This window comes from Mercenaria mercenaria, chromosome 5, assembly GCF_021730395.1.
Source record: "Mercenaria mercenaria strain notata chromosome 5, MADL_Memer_1, whole genome shotgun sequence".
Classification (NCBI taxonomy): Eukaryota; Metazoa; Mollusca; class Bivalvia; order Venerida; family Veneridae; genus Mercenaria; species Mercenaria mercenaria.
In genome coordinates, this window is record NC_069365.1 from 80,388,094 (window position 1) to 80,404,611 (window position 16,518).

The following is a 16,518-nucleotide window of genomic DNA, read 5'->3' on the forward strand; positions in this document are numbered from 1 at the left end:
AGAGGCTGTCGTAAAGGTGATGCTTTGTCGCCCTACCTATTCATTATTTGTGCAGAAATTCTTGCAGTTTTACTAAGAAATAACTCAAATATAAAAGGTATAAAAATACACGGTAAAGAATATATTATATCTCAGTATGCTGATGACACAAGTCTTACTTTAGATGGCTCCCGAGAATCCTTTATAAACACAATGTCAGTTTTAAAATTCTATGGCAGAATCTCCGGCCTTAATATAAATACAAATAAAACAAAAGTTATATGGTTTGGAGCACGAAAGTATAGTCCAATGGTTCTCTGCCCAGAATATAACTTATCTTGGGAAAACACTGTTTTAACCGTGCTTTGGGTGAAATTCTCTGTTAATCTGACAGATATGGTACATATTAATTATAATGCTAAAATTGAGGAAATCAAAAATCTTTTCTCTTGCTGGTCAAAAAGAGCGATCTCACCGTTAGGAAAACTTGTTGTGATAAAGATATTGGCTCTCGCCAAACTAAACCATTTAATCTTAGCAATACCTAATTCTTCACAAGAAAAACTTAATATAATGCAAAGGTTATTTTTCAACTTTCTTTGGAATAATTCTAAAGATAAAGTAAAACGAAGCACAGTTACACAGGAATACAAATACGGTGGCCTTAAAATGATTGATATTAAGACTTTTGTTCATAGTTTAAAAGCCACTTGGTTAATACGTTTGTTAGACATGAATAATAAATTCAGTCACTTGGTTGAATATATTTGTCCGGCTTTACAACATTTATAAATATGGCTCAAACTATACAAAAAGAAAGATGCTTCAAGAGCAAAATCTTTTTTGAAAGATGTGTTATCTAGTTATCTTTGTCTAATGTTAAATATAAATCCCACGTGCAGTAGCCAATTTAGCGCGGTTAATCTGTGGTACAACCCAGGTATTAAGGTCGGAGGTTCAAGTATATGTTATAGAAGATGGCTCGCAAAGGGTGTACTTTTAGGCTATCTCATTAATGCCGAAAGAAGTTTTTTCACATATTACCACTTTATTTCCAGTTATAACATTAGGACTAATTTTCTAGAGTAAAATGGCCTTTTGGCATCCGTCAGACGTTTCCTCGACGCTAAGGGTATTAGATAATTACCTGTAAAAAGCTACAATCCGCTTATACCAATAAGTCTTACTTTGTTAAAGAAAGATAATAAAGGTTGCAGATCAATCTATAAGCAGATAAATAAAAAGGGAGAGTACCCAAAATCATTTCTAAAAGGGAAAATGAGTTACTCAATTTACAAGTTAATAATATACCTAATTATTCAATATACGACATCGTTTTTAGAATTACTAAAGACCCAAAATTAACTTGGTTTCAGTATAGGATAAACCATAGAATTTTAGCCACAAACTATTTATTAAAGAAAATGAATATAACTGGTAATGATAGCTGTACTTTTTGTAACAATTTCCAAGAAACCATAATACATTTATTCTGGAACTGTGAGATAACTAAGCTTTGTTGGACCCAACTATTAAATTATATAAGAAATAAATGTAACATTGATTTAGCAGAATGGAATCCTTCAGATATTTTGTTCGGTAATAGAAAGTTCGATGTACCTATTAACATTATTCTGTTGCAGGCCAAACACTTCTGATATAATAACAAAATACAAGGTCAGATGCCATCAATCGATGTATTTAAAAGAAAAATGATCTCTTACTACAAAACGGAAAGATATATTGTCAAATTTGAAACTCTATGGGGAAAATATAAAGATCGTTTTCAAGAGCAATACATTGAATAAAATCTGAAAAGTAGATCCCTCGGAAGCATCGAGAACAAGGCGAACAGTGAAAATTGCAGACTCGGTTTGATTGAGTCTGTTCATGAGCAGTAATGGAAAATGCAACACTGCGTTTTTCAGTGCAATACAAGGTTAAATAACTTCAATAACTTCCAAAAAACTATAAAACGATATAGAATATATATGAAAGAATATACTTGTAAGCTTTTACTGTTGACAATATGTTTCTTTTGTATCACATATAAGATGCCCCATCTACGTGTCCAGACCAACCCAGGTTTTTCATTTTTCACTCTTCTTCGCCCGAAACGTTTTGGTTTTTGTTTTACATAAAATATTTACAATCACATAGAAAGTAAACGTTTTTGTTTCGAACTTAAGGCCTTTTTATCTTCGAAATGCAGATTTTGTCTCTTTATATTTTAAGTGGAAAATTATCCTACGCAAAGATGTCTAAATTAAATCGCTAGACAACGGAAGACAGTATTTAAAAATTAACCATTATAATTGTTATTTAATATTTTTTATCTACGAAAATAATTTGTCTAATTAACTAATATTATGAATATATTCTTTTTATGAAGTGCATAATTAAACAGATTAAGTAAATGCATTTTTGTACAGTTTAGTTGTTAAATAAAGATTCACTTATATTGTATATTAAGAAGGTATTAGTCCCTATTATCAAAAAAAAAAAAAAAAAAAAAAAAAAATCCCCGAGAATTTCGTTACAACAGTTCATTAGCTAATATGATTAAATTTTAGTTGTAATAGGAATCATGTTACTATTTGTAAGATGTGATGGGGATGGATCCCCGACCCCCGCACATCTATGACGGGGACAATAAATGGGCTATCTCGGTAGCCGAAATTAAAAAGAAATGCACGATGTAAGCATAGCCGCTGATAACTTTATCTAATTTAGACTACACTATCTGCTCACATTATTGCACGGTATGTCATTTCCAACCTTAATGTCTTAATCGGGAAGTTCCAAATGTATATTTCCCCTGCTTTATAATGGTTACAACTTTACTCATCACTTATCAATATCACACGACTTACTTTTTCAATTTTTGTAATACATTTGAAAAAACACAGTTTAGCATCAAGACTGGTAGTTTGCGATTATATAAGTGTGTCCATTGCAATAGAAACAGATCTACAGTCAATATCTTTAAAGCAGTATAGCTGTCACAGTAATGATGCAAATGCATCCGAGGACAAAACTGCTGATCAACAGGTTCCTGGCGATAATTGACTTCCTTCTTGCTTCCTCGTAATGTCCTTCATTTGCCAGAGTGTTGGCCTGAGAAAATCACAAAACTCAATTTTTAAATTGATTCAATGAAGAGTTTGAAAATGAAAATGACCACTGAGAAAGTTGCATTTACAAAACTCATCTGAACCACTTTTATCTTTACTGATATTTATTGCGTTTTATTTTTTTTTTTCATCAAGGTTGCAAACTGTTTTATAAATATGAATAAGTTGGCGTACTTATGTAGACATGCCATTTTATTTTTAACGAAGAGTAGAAGATACGTACCCGACTTGCATAGTAGATTGCAAACAGACCTGTAGGGAAAAAACAAAAGAGACAGGCCCATACTGAAGATACCAGGTAGTCAGGTGGTCGAGTTTGTATAACCACAGTCCTAACTGGGTGTGGCTGATGAGAAACCTTCAAAAGATATAGACTGTTTAGCAGATTAATACATGATGGAATATCATCTATATGGTTGTCATTTCCAAATATGAACTTTTGTAATGGAAACAGTGAAATCATATACAGTTCAAAACAGTTTTTCAAGAGGATACATTTTAATTTCACACAGCTGGTCCTGTCAAACAATCTAATATCTACGCAAAAGTGTCTAGTGGGATGCATGATAGACAAAATTGGACCTCGATCTAAATAATTTCATTGCTCGCACTTTTGCCACTAAGAATCTTGAGAGAATTTAACAATAACTTGATCAATCTTTTTAAATGAAAGATATTGTGTTATGTCTATATATTCTAAGTTTAGAAAACAGATCTTAAGATGACACGAATTTATACAGAACATAAAATATGTGTTTAAACTGACCACATGAGTCGACTGATAGGGTACTGAGGGCTGGACAAAGCCTGTCTGCTGTTGTGTTCCAATAGCCTGGTAAGAGGGCAAAGTACCTTCTCTAGACGTGGGGTAGTTGCTAATGTGTTTATTCTCTGGTTGGTCGTAACCTGTAGAAATTTCAATAAAATTATTGGACTTCGGAAAAGAAAACGAAAGAAAAAGCTAACCTTGTAACTTACAGATTAAGGTCCAACCTGAAACAATATTTTTATATAACATATTTTACTGGTCTTTTTGTGCAGAAAAAACATCTACTATGCTGAAATATCATTAACATTAAGGTATTGTCAATCACAGATCGCTCGATGTCGCAAATGAGAAGAAAAATCGAGTTATCCCGGTTGCCTGAGCCGCGGATGCTCGAGTGAGCCCGGTTGCCTAAGCCGTCGCTGCTCGAATGGGCCCGGTTGCCTGAGCCGCCGATGCTCGAGTGAGCCCGGTTTCCTGAGCCGTCGATGCTCGAGTAAGCCCGGCTGCCTTAGCCGTCGATGCTGAAGGGAGCGGAGGAATGTAATAAAAAAAGGAATAAACTGTAATAGGGAAGTTATCTCACTGCGACAGTATATAACGCTTGCAAATTTAAAGTGAAAAGGCTGATGAAAACTTTAAGCCTTTTAAAATTGAAAATACTGTTATATAAAATGTCAAAATTATCATCGAAATTTGATAACTATTTTACTATCAAATAGAATTAATGTTGTGTACCTGCTCGATCCGCCATTTTTGTCCGGTTGATTAAATCTGTTTTCTACAGCTACCTGTTTATTTCAGTCACATGAAAGTTAAAACCGGATGCAAAGTGTTAGTTTCATGTATATACAGGGAAGAGGAATTTAAATATAGCTTTTTACACAAAAGGCACATGGGCGATACTAGGTATTACGAGGAACGGTAGGAAAACAAGTAAAGTGTCAGTTTAATGTCGATAAACGTGAGTCACTGGCTGAGATGGGTATCTGTAGTGATTAGAAGACAAAAGGTTATCAACTGGATCAAAACATCTTTAATAAAGCTGTGTTTGAAAACCAAACTGATTTTATTAAACTATAACGAGTTAACAAACACATTCGTAATGGATGAAAATAATGTTATATACATATATTCGAAGTTATCTGTGAAGAACAGATGATATGTTGAGATAGCAAATGTACTACGCCAGTTGACACGATCGAATTAGTCCAGAGATATTCATATTCTGTAAAAGGTACTGACTTAAAAAAACATTTAGATATCAGGAAATTACTACTGTTATATATCTAAAAACGGTCTTGAAACTTAGTTAAACTTAGTAACTGACAAATTATTTGTTATGGAAACAAAATTTAATTGTTTTTACTAATTTTCCATGTAAAATTGAAAATTGTTTGTAGCGGGCTACCGGAGATTAACTGGCTTATATAAAGGCTTTATATAGTACGAATTCCTCCATGCTGCATCGGTCAAGAAGGCAGGAAGGTTCCTATTTCTGTTTTCTTGATTTCGCACGTTTTAAGGTAGTTAAGAAACAAAAAGTTCATAACATGACCCAACATAAGTTTTAAAGAATGATCAGTCTAGCAAATGTCTGGAGTCCAGTCTCTTTAATATCACAAAATCCATTTCTACACTAAAGAAGTTGAACCTTTGACATGAAGAAAAGGAAGGTAGTTTGTATTGAAAATAAAATATATAAAACACGGTAAATCAAATCAAACCATTTTCAGTGTTCAGGAAATTAATTCCACCCGTTACAAATCGTACAAGTCCGAGACATTCATTGACATGACACATAAATGAGCCATGCCATAAGAAAACTGCGACCAAACGAACAAAATGATATCTGACAATTATTTTTACGAAATAAGGATGAAACTCAAAAAGTACAATGTTAAGGTTAAATAATGAAACCCTGGTGAGACCGACCTTAAGCTGAGGAAAAAAATATGAATTGAATTAATCACTAAATATGTGATTATCAATACAAGAATATAAAAGTAAAATACTACATTCTGCAGTATGACATGTACACACAAAAGCATTAAAGATTTACTACGTCACTTAAGTTTATTTATTTGTTTGAGGTTCGCGCCGTTTTACAACAATATTTCAGTCAGGGAACCTAACCAGTGTTCCTTAATTGGTACTGTACAAGTAAACACCTGTTATCCGCAAAAAACTGCCAACTTAATGACATGTATAAATCTGAGGTGAAGGACGAATGATTTCAGAAACAATGTCTTTTATCAAATCGTGACGGAGAACATATGCCTCGCTCGGGGATCGAACTCACGACCCCGCGAACCGTAAATGTGCGCTCTTGAGTTGAACGGGCGGGCTATGTCACTTATGGGTCAGTCACACTACACCGTATAGCATTAACGGACGCCCAACGCATAGAAAAATTGCGGCAGAAATGTGTCCGGGGACGAAAGGCATCCCCCCCTGTTCAGTAAACGGATATCACCATACTAGTAACGGACTTGTACCGCGTAAAACATAATCACAACGCATGAGAAACTGACAAAACGTTCTTGTGAGTTATCGACCGTTGAACTTAAGTTACATCCGTTGCATGTCCGGTAGTAGTCCGGCCGTGAATCAGGTCCACCGGACAAGAACGGATGCGAACAGGACAAGTACAGAATAAAGACCGCACGCGTAAAGAACAAAACGTATACCAGACATTGCTACCGTACATTTAAACTTTGTCCGGTGGTGTACTTTCCAAATTTTGAACATGTTCAAAACGAACATCGACGGACAAAGAGCGCAGGAGCCGCATGAGAAACGGAAATCAAACGCATACGAACGGATTGAAAATTTCCGTTAACGCTATATGCAGTGTAGTGTGAATAACTCATTAAGCTATCAAAAAATAAATCTTTAATATTTGAATTATACTTCAAAATAAATACTCAGCATTTGAATGTTACTCATATATGTATGATATTTACCAAATACCCTATTTGAAAAAAAAACTCATCGAATCGTTAACCATTTTTACCTGAGTGTAACTTAAGTTTGATAATTAAACCGCACCATTAGAAAACCATCACTGTGCATTTGCGACCAGCATCGACCCAGACCGGCCTGCGCATTCGCACAATCTGGTCATGATCTATACTGTTCGCTAACGGTTCCTCTAATTGCAAATAGTTTTATAAGCTAACAGTATGGATCAATGCTGGTCGCAAATGCACTATGTTGGTTTCCTTTTTGGAGCCGCTCTTAATATGGTTTCAAGTGATTCATTACCTATAGTTTAAAGTTCAAATATTTAGAAACTATTTTGCTTCCGCATGATTACATTCACTCTATGATTTTATTCATTCAATACAATGGACTATTGTAATTTGTAAAAGGTTAAACTTAAGGCAAACTAAACGCGCCTTTAAAGCAAAGAAAAGTGCATTTATGCTGTTTTATGTGAAAAGATAAATAATCATCGGTATTTTGTTTATAAGCGTCTTTTTCAACAATTTTTGAGTAATATAATAGACGGTCTCTTTTTGCAGCGGTACTTTAATTTGTGTGGTTGTATTCTATGCTTCAAAAGGATATTCATATAGATTATATTATAATGATTTCTGACTGGAATATCAATCTGTAGACAAGTAATATGACACCCCACTCTGTAACATTACACTGATACCAGGCTGACTAGTCCTGGGATATCCTCTTTATTCCGAGAGCCAATATATCAGTACATTAAGTTAGTTTTATTTCAGCAGCTCATGAAACATTTACAAAACTTGACAGCTATGTAAATTAGCTGAAAAAAACGGCTGCAAAAAGGTGCAGTCAGAGCTTCATATTTGAAGTATGACATTAAAAGGGGACATGGTGACCTTATAATAACGACTTAAAACTTTGATTTTAATTTGAAACATGGCAGTAATAAATTTAAACAGAAGTCCATTAAAAAGTGAAATGAAATCTAATTGCTGGTCAATCTTAAATGAAAAATATCAGATTTGACGGAGAATTTTTAACAAAATATTTCTACATTTTAGCAAAGAATTAATAAATGAGCCGCACCATGAGAAAACCAACATACCGCAATTGCAACCAGCATGGATTTAGACCAGTCTGGTCAGGATCCATACTGTTCGCTAACGATTTCGATTTCTCTCATTGCAACAGGTTTTGAAAGCGAACAGCATGGATCCTGACCAGACTGCGTGGATACGCAGGCTGGTCAGGATTCATGCTGGTCGTAATTCGCTATGTTGGTTTTCTCATGGTGCGAGTCAAATACGCATTATTAATTGTTTGATTCAAGATACTGCAATCACTATGAAGTTCAATTACACTTTGATCAACCAAAGACTACCAGAAAATTCATACACTTACTGGAGCTACAACTGAAGATGACTGCAACCGTCACAAAAATAATTGTTATTGAAAGCTTTCATTTTGTTTTATCTTCTTTTGAATTTTATTTCAGCTTTCTATACCAGTTAATCCTGCATTTATTTATTAATTAATGACCAAATTTTATCGTATGAATTATACATTTCTCAGAAAACCTGATATGTTTCATTTTAGATACAATTCGTTATAACAACACTGATTAAATCAAATATTACTTCATATTTATGTCGGCATTTTTAATGGTTAATAATCTGTTAAACGTTCAGCAATTCCGATGATTTTGTTAAGATATAAATTGTTTGGTTGAAAGTTTACGTAAGCATTGTTTTCAATATTTAATCAAACACGTTGAGTGGTTTAGTAACTGCCTTGGCATTTTGTCATGCTATTATTTAGATATAAGATGTTTATAAATGGTATTTGCTAGGCATATTGTTAAAATTGACTGTGTTTTGAATAGTGTTACAAATTTTAAACAATTTTTACCGTGCCGTTATTTTTATGCCCCCGAAGGTGGGCATATTATATCGCACTGTCCGTCCGTGCGAACGTGTGTCCGGTTAATTCTTGTCCGGGCTGCAACTCTTCCATCCCTAAAGGGATTTTAAAATCACTTGGCATAAATGTTAACCATAAGGAGACGACCTGTCAAGCGCAAAACCCAGACCCCTAGCTCTAAGGTCAAGGTCACACCTAGAGGTCAAACGTTATCATAGTCTGTTTCGTGTCCGGTCCATAACTCTGTCATTCATCAAGGGATTTTGAAATAAGTTGGCATAAATATTCACCATAACAACATGACGTGTAATGTGCATGACCCACATCCCTAGCCCCAAGGTCAAGGTCACGCTTAGAGGTCAAATTTTATCATGGTCTGTTTCATGCCCGGTCCATAACTCTGCCATTCATGAAGGGATTTTGAAATAAGTTGGCATAAATATTCACCATAACAAGACGACGTGTCAGGCGCAAGACCCAGACCCCTAGCTCCAAGGTCAAGGTCACACTTAGAGGTCAAATGTTATAATGGTCTGTTTCATGTCCGGTTCACAACTCTGCCATTCATCAAAGGATTTGGAAATCACTTGGCATAAATTTTCCTCATAATGAGACGACCTGTCATGAGCAAGATCTAGACCCCTAGCTCTAAGGTCAAGGTCACACTTAGAAGTCAAAATTGTTACTTGTCTGGTCCATAACTCTGCCATTTATCAAGGGATTTGAAAATAACTTGACACAAGTGTTAACCATATTGAGAAGATGTGTCACGTTTATGACCGAGGCCTCTAAGGTCAAGGTTAAGGTCACAAAATGATACGTGATTTTTGCGCATACAGCCGTGGCATTCTTGGGCCTACTTCGGGGGCATTTGTCACCAATAGTGACAGACTTATTCTTTTTTATAAATTTTGTATAATTTATGGTATTTCCTCAAGCTCAAGTAGAGACAAATTGCAAAGTGATGGCTACTGTCTAAAACGTTTGCATTATGCCATTTATTTTGATATAAGAAACACTAAACTATTAGTCATACAAAAAGAAGTCAATGTTTCGCACTAGTCATCGGATGCAGACGGAATTTTATCTTCCGCGTTTATCAACATGAAACAGTGCAAAAAACGATAACTAATCATATTGAGTCCATAATCGTATAACATAGTAGTTTAACAAAATGGCAGAAAGAGCAGGTAATACACTTTTGTTTCTTCATTTTATCTTATCTCCGCTAATATTAATGACTAGATGTCATTCTGATGTAGTGGTTCGTATTTTCAACCTTAATTCAATCACTGTCGATTATTGTTTAAGTTTTAGCTAAACTGCTGCGCGTGTTGTTTATGTAAATTTTGTTAATGTCGTTTGCTACTGTATTGCTGTTATGATATATAGACATTTAGAAACCTTATTTTAATTCTTAAAAAAAAGAGTTTGTGAACAAAGAGATCAGCGGTTTATTTATGATTTAGCAAATTGTCGGAAAATGTAGACAGGGAGTTGAGATCATTAATTGTCTAAAATGTAGACAGGGAAAGAGGCATAGCTTGTTCAAACCCCAAGTATCCGTGTTTCTTTATTTTTTTTATTTTGTAAAGACACATAAGAGGCCGTATGTTTAACATGCCCAGACCGGACTTGAGGCTGCAGTATCAGCAAATTCAAGAATATGTTGGAAAAAGCATTGGAAATATTGATGTTGGAAATGAGCGTTTAAAGCATATACATTTTGAAGTAAAAATGACCAATGGTTCCATTAGAACTGATCCGGAAATTGTCCTACAAATGGGGCTCTGATTTTGCAGGTCTTCCAAACTCAGGGAACACTACATCAAATGAACGTTCTAGAGGTACGGATCCGTACCACTAGACACTTCCTAAAATTACTCTTCTCTTCATCAGACTGAAATTCATTAAGAGATCATTCCATTAAGAGACCACTTTTATCAATCCCTTGGGCGGTCTCTTAATACAATGTCGACTAAAATAAATATCCATCTGTCTATCACAATATTTTCAGCGACGTTGATCTTCGAGATTAGAAATGTATACTTTCCCTCCTTCTAACAAAAGTGTTTTTCATAATGGAAATAAAACCTTTTCTGAAACATAACATGTGATAATGTTCAATTATTCATGTGTTCATCTAAGTAGCCCGGGCATTGAAATAGTTACAGTAATATGATGAAAGTGAAAGTAGTCATGTCAATTTACAAAAACCTGCGATATTCAAAGATATTCAACTAAGTAGATATATCTTCATTTACCTGAGTACCTAGATAAATATCCTAGACACACAAGTAGACTAAGTACAAAGTGATAGAGAAATGTTTCCTTTACAAGTAGAAGACAGACAGATCTTCTTTACAAATAGAAGACAGACAGTATTTTGACGGACAGTTTTTCTTTACAAAGAAGATGGACAGTTTTTCTTTACAAAAAGCAGATGGACAGTTTTTCTTTAGCCGGACAACGGAATCCTTAGGACACCTGTGACCTGATACATTTATCTTTATTACTCTCTCGAGGTCTACTTACGTTTCTGACAGTACAGATGATAACAGATTTTTCCGGAAGTTACGAAAATGAAAATACACCTGCTTTTTTTAAAAGCTACAACAGTACTATGATAAAATAGGTAATCAAACAACACTTCCGGGCTTCAGATAATGGTGGAAAGAAAAAAGATTTAATAATGACGGACACAAAAATTCCTCAACTTCCCTCTTAGTTAAAGTGGCATTTTTGTGTTTTATGTAAGCCTGTTTTTATTTCTATTACATTGTGGATCTATACATGACATTGTGGTAGCATGTCCAATTCTTTTTGCATTTAACGAAATGTAATTAAAACTCATTACATATGTGTTCATACCGACATTCTAGCAATCCGTTTAGAATATGTTTCATAGTGTTAACATGTCAGACAAAAATTTCTCATAAAAGATACATGAAACGTGCTTTTCTTGGTGTTTTTGTGTGGTATATATGTCATTTATGAACATAAAGCTAGTAATTACTTTTTTAATGGACCTGACTAAATCTGACAGTTCTTTGAAGAAGGTTAATTTTATATGGAATATACAGCACATGTATTTACTATTGTAATAACTAAAGGTCCACGCGCAAAGTGTCAGTATACTAGTATGCCTGAGGTGTCAATGGTTCTGTATTTAAAAGGCAGCTGACATAGACATTGCAGCGGCTTTTGTGAAATAAATGTTGATTGTACGGATGCGTGAAAAGGCAATCAATCGGTAATACGTTTTTACGTTAACTTATAGATACGGAAAGGATATAAAACAAAACGATATGAAGTTTGAACGTCAATATAGAAATTTATTGACGTTTCAGGTTATACTGAAATTTTACGGAGTTTTTAAATGAGTATGTAATACTTATAGATTATTTACCTTGTATGTGGATATACTCACGAGTTCTGAAGCGGTAATATTGCGCGACTTTATGTCACGATGTTACATCGTGACTATGTCAAGTTGCCGCATCCTAATTATGTGAAGTTGTCACATCGTGATTATGTCAAGTTGCACAACGTAATTATGTCAAGTTGTCACATCGTAAATATGTCGAATTGTCTCAACGTGACTATGTCAAGTCCTCACTTCGTAATTATGTCAAGTTGTCACATCGTGACTATGTCAAGTTGTTACATCGTGACTTTGTCAAGTTGTCGCATCGTAATTATGTCAAGTTGTCACATCCTAATTATGTCAAGTTGTCACATCGTAATTATGTGAAATTGTCACAACTTGACTATGTCAAGTCTTCACATCGTAGTTATGTCAAATTGTCACATCGTGATTATGTCAAGTTGTTACATCATGACTATGTCAAGTTGTCACATCGTGATTATATCAAGTTGTCGCATCGTGCCTACATCAAGTTGTTCAATCGTTTCTATGTCAAGTAGTTACATTGTAATAGTTTTTATAAATATGACAATGTCCTTTCAACATGCCGGAAATAAATGTCTGTTCTGGTCTGATCTCTTGAATTGTTTTATCGTGTTTTGTTACGTAGGATGTATGAATTACACATCTTATATTACGAGAGAATTGTCATGGTTACTAAAATAGCAACGAAAATCAGTCATTTCATCTACAGGATATCATACTTAACGTATATCCGATGTTTGAAAATACTTTGTAATGTATTCATATAATTTTACACTCATTTAAAATGCTGATTTTTTTTTAAAAAAAAGTTTAATACATCAACAAAGGTGTTGGTATTTTCATGTATCAAAGCTATTTTTCACAGAAAGAATAATAAAAGATATTAAGGTAACCGATCAACAAATAAGCAAATTCTATACATCATTTATAACAGTTCAGTTCAAATATATCAAAAATAGATGCCTGGTAAGCCCATACAATTTTGGTATCATTTGACAGTTTATTGGCAACAGAAAAAGACAATATAAATACAAAACAAATGTACGTTATAGATTTTGTTTAACTCTATAATCTTCAATGAAGTTCCAACAGAAATCCAATTATTACAGTGTACAATTTATCATTTTGCAGTGAAAAACATGACTTATTATTCTTGCATATTATCTATATACATCTTATTTACCAATTCATGTTCAGCAGACATATCTGTTTCAAATGATACTAAAAAACCATGGGGTTCCCGGCATCAAAATGTTTGTGGATCGGATACCTTTATATTCTATTTCTCTATAAGGTCTATTTTAATCGACCTGGCGGGGCATGGTTTTGCGATGGTCCACTGCATTATTGTGCAGGATATATAGCACATTCGGCAACCTGATTTGTTATTCATTGGCCATTTACCTTACACTGTAACCACTGTTCATTACTCTACCTATTTTGCTCGTTTCTTGAGATTAACATTATTTGCATTAGCCAGACATAAACTCCGCCCAGCCAGGTCAAATAAACGTACTATAACTTTAGAGAAATAACAAGAATGCAAAAAATAAGAATAAATAAAAGTTTGTACAAATCTTCATATAACAACAAATGTTACTTTATTGTTCAACAGCAACGTATGTCGTTTTACACGTAGATTTTTCTTAAAGTAATTTATAACACTAGATTTATGTAAAAATATTAGCTTTTAAAAGGAATTTAAGAGATAATTCTTTTCAGTTTAAAACATATCACTTGAGCCATACAAGTATATTTCGTAACTTCTCTTTAGATAACGACCAACCCGGGGATCTATACACAGTCGAAACGCCCGGTTACGGGGTAGATGCCCCCCAGCGATATCACCCAGGACCAAAGCAAACTGGTTATCCAACACAACAAACTGATCATCCACTACAGCAATCTGGTTATCCACAACAACAGCCTGGTTATCCACCACATCAACCTGGTTATCCACCGCAACAGCCTGGTTATCCACCACATCAACCTGGTTATCCACCACAACAACCTGGTTATCTACTACAACAACCTGGTTATCTACTACAACAAACTGGTTTTGTCCAGTTGCCCTACACTAATACCAACACAGCCGTGGTAAGAATAATCTTAAGTATATATTTTCAAAGATTTGTGTATTATATTCATGAATATTAGTTCAACGATTTATGCAGTGAAAAAGTATTACAAAGTGAAAAATAAACAACATTACATTAATGCCTTTTTGACGTAAGACGTAAATCTGCGTAATAAAATAAATGATAACAGTGAAATAAGTGTATGGAATTAGAACTGGAACCTTCGTTATGATTCATATTTTTCCTCATTGTAATTCACCAGTATTTTTGTTCAAATGTACGACACACACTGCTTAATTCAACGCAGCCATTTTAGTTTTGGTTTGAAGAGAGTGTATTAATATCAGTAGATTGTTCGGTTTCAGTCGTTATACTTTTAACATTATTGTCGATCCAATCTTAATGAAACATATGAAACCTTGTCAGACTGTTTATTAATCCCCTACTGGTTGAAAACCAGTTTCGGGGACTATAGGAATGCGCCTTTCCGTCATTCTGTCATTAAGTCCGGTCCGGTCCACAAATCTGTCATCCATAAAGGGATTTTAATATTACTTTGCACAGATGTTTCCCATGATGAGACAACGCATCATGCGCAAAACTCGGACCCCTAGCTCAAAGATCAAGGTCACAAGAAGAAGTCAAAGCTGTCCGGTCCATAACTCTCCCGTCCATGAAGGGATTTTAGTATCACTTGGCACAAACGTACCTCATAATAAGACGTTGTGTCATGCATAACTTTCAGACCCCTAGCTAAAAAGTCAAGGTCACACTTAGAAGTCAAATGTTAACATGGCATGGTCTGTTTTGTGTCCGGTCCATAGCTCTGTCATTAATTAAGGTATTTTATTTTCACTTGGCACAAATGTTCTCCATGATGAGACAACGTGTCATGCGTAAATCCCGGACCCCTTGCTTAAAGGTCAAGGTCACAATTGGGCGTCAAAGATCAACAGGACTTTCTTCCTGTTCGGTCCATAACTTTGCCATCCATAAAATGATTTTGATATTACTTGGCACAAATGTTTCCCATGATGGGAAGACGTGTTATACGCAAATTCCAGACCCATTGCTTAAAGGTCAAGGTCACAGTTTGGGGTCAAATTCAACAGTGCTTATTTTCCGGTCCATAACTCTGTCATGAAGGAATTTTGATATCACTTGGCACACATGTTTCCCATGATAAGACGGCGTATTATACGCAAAAACCGGACCACCCCTTGCTTAAAGGTCAAGGTCACAATTTGGGGTCAAAGGTCAACAGTGCTTTTTTTTCCTGTCCGGTCCATAACTCTGTCTTGCATGGAGGGATTTTGATATTACTTGGCACAAACGTTCTCTATGTTGAGTCAACATGTCATGCGCAAAACCCGGACCCCTAGCTCAAAACTCCAGGTCAAACTTGGAGGTCAAAGGACAATAGGGCTGTTTTCCTGTCCGGTCAAGAACTGTCATCCCTTAAGGGATTACAATATTATTTGGCAAAAATGTTCCCTAGGATGCTACGACATGTCATGCGCAACACCCAGAACCCTAACTTAAAGATCAAGGTCACACTTTGAGATCAAATGTCAACAGGAATTTTTTCCTGTCCAGTCATGCAAAGCAGGGTTTAAATATCAGTTGACAAAAATATTCTCCTTGGTGAGACAACATGTCTTGTGTAAAACCCGGCCCTAGGTCTAAGGTCAAGGTCATACTTAGAAGGCAAAAGTCAAATTCAAGAATGGCTTTGTCCGGAGCATTTCTTCTTCATGCATGGAGGGATTGTGATGTTACTTGGCACAAATGTTCACCACCATGAGACAAATGTCATGCGCAAGAAACTGGACCCAAGGTCAAGGTCATACTTAAAGGTCAATTGTTTGATTTAATAATGACTTTGTTCGGAGCATTTTTTCTTCATGCATGGACGGATTTTAATGGAACTTGGCACAAATGTTCACCACCACGAGGCACCCTGGTTTTCAGAATAACGTTTTTAACTATAAATAGATTATATTATAACTTTTTTTTGGCCGTAGGGAAAAATCGAGACCATTTTTCTTTGGTATAACATGCATGTTACATCTAATTTTTAGGTGTATTTTGACCTCTCTACCTGGTAAAGAGTTTCTTGTGGACTTACATTATATAGAATGTTTTAGGATTAATTTCCCTTAGTTTTTGCTATAAATAACTTATATGATATTTTTTTATAATCGGCCAAAAAATTCCATAATCATGAAAACAACCGTAGTTTTTTTTATATATTCAAATATTAAT

General features: G+C 34.9%; 2 protein-coding genes across 3 annotated transcripts in view; one reads left to right on the forward strand and one right to left on the reverse strand.

Annotated features, from left to right (window-relative positions):
* Positions 1–1,484: 1,484 nt before the first annotated feature.
* On the reverse strand, positions 1,485–4,712 carry LOC123557747 (uncharacterized). Its single transcript, XM_045349410.2, has 4 exons — positions 4,618–4,712; positions 3,880–4,019; positions 3,337–3,471; positions 1,485–3,096 (listed from the first exon to the last, which is right to left on the reverse strand). The coding sequence occupies exons 1-4, from the start codon at positions 4,631–4,633 to the stop codon at positions 2,965–2,967; spliced, it is 423 nt and encodes a 140-aa protein (XP_045205345.2). The 5' UTR covers positions 4,634–4,712; the 3' UTR covers positions 1,485–2,964.
* Positions 4,713–9,801: 5,089 nt separating this feature from the next.
* Positions 9,802–16,518, forward strand: part of LOC123557748 (trafficking regulator of GLUT4 1-like) — a 48,736-nt gene continuing 42,019 nt past the window's right edge. The window contains exons 1-2 of one of the 2 annotated variants that reach the window (XM_053544108.1): positions 9,802–9,953; positions 13,950–14,272. In XM_053544108.1, the coding sequence (XP_053400083.1) occupies positions 9,938–9,953; positions 13,950–14,272 (339 nt within the window). In that variant the 5' untranslated portion in view covers positions 9,802–9,937. The remainder of the gene's footprint in view (positions 9,954–13,949; positions 14,273–16,518) is intronic. The other variant, XM_045349408.2, reaches the window with a different exon arrangement.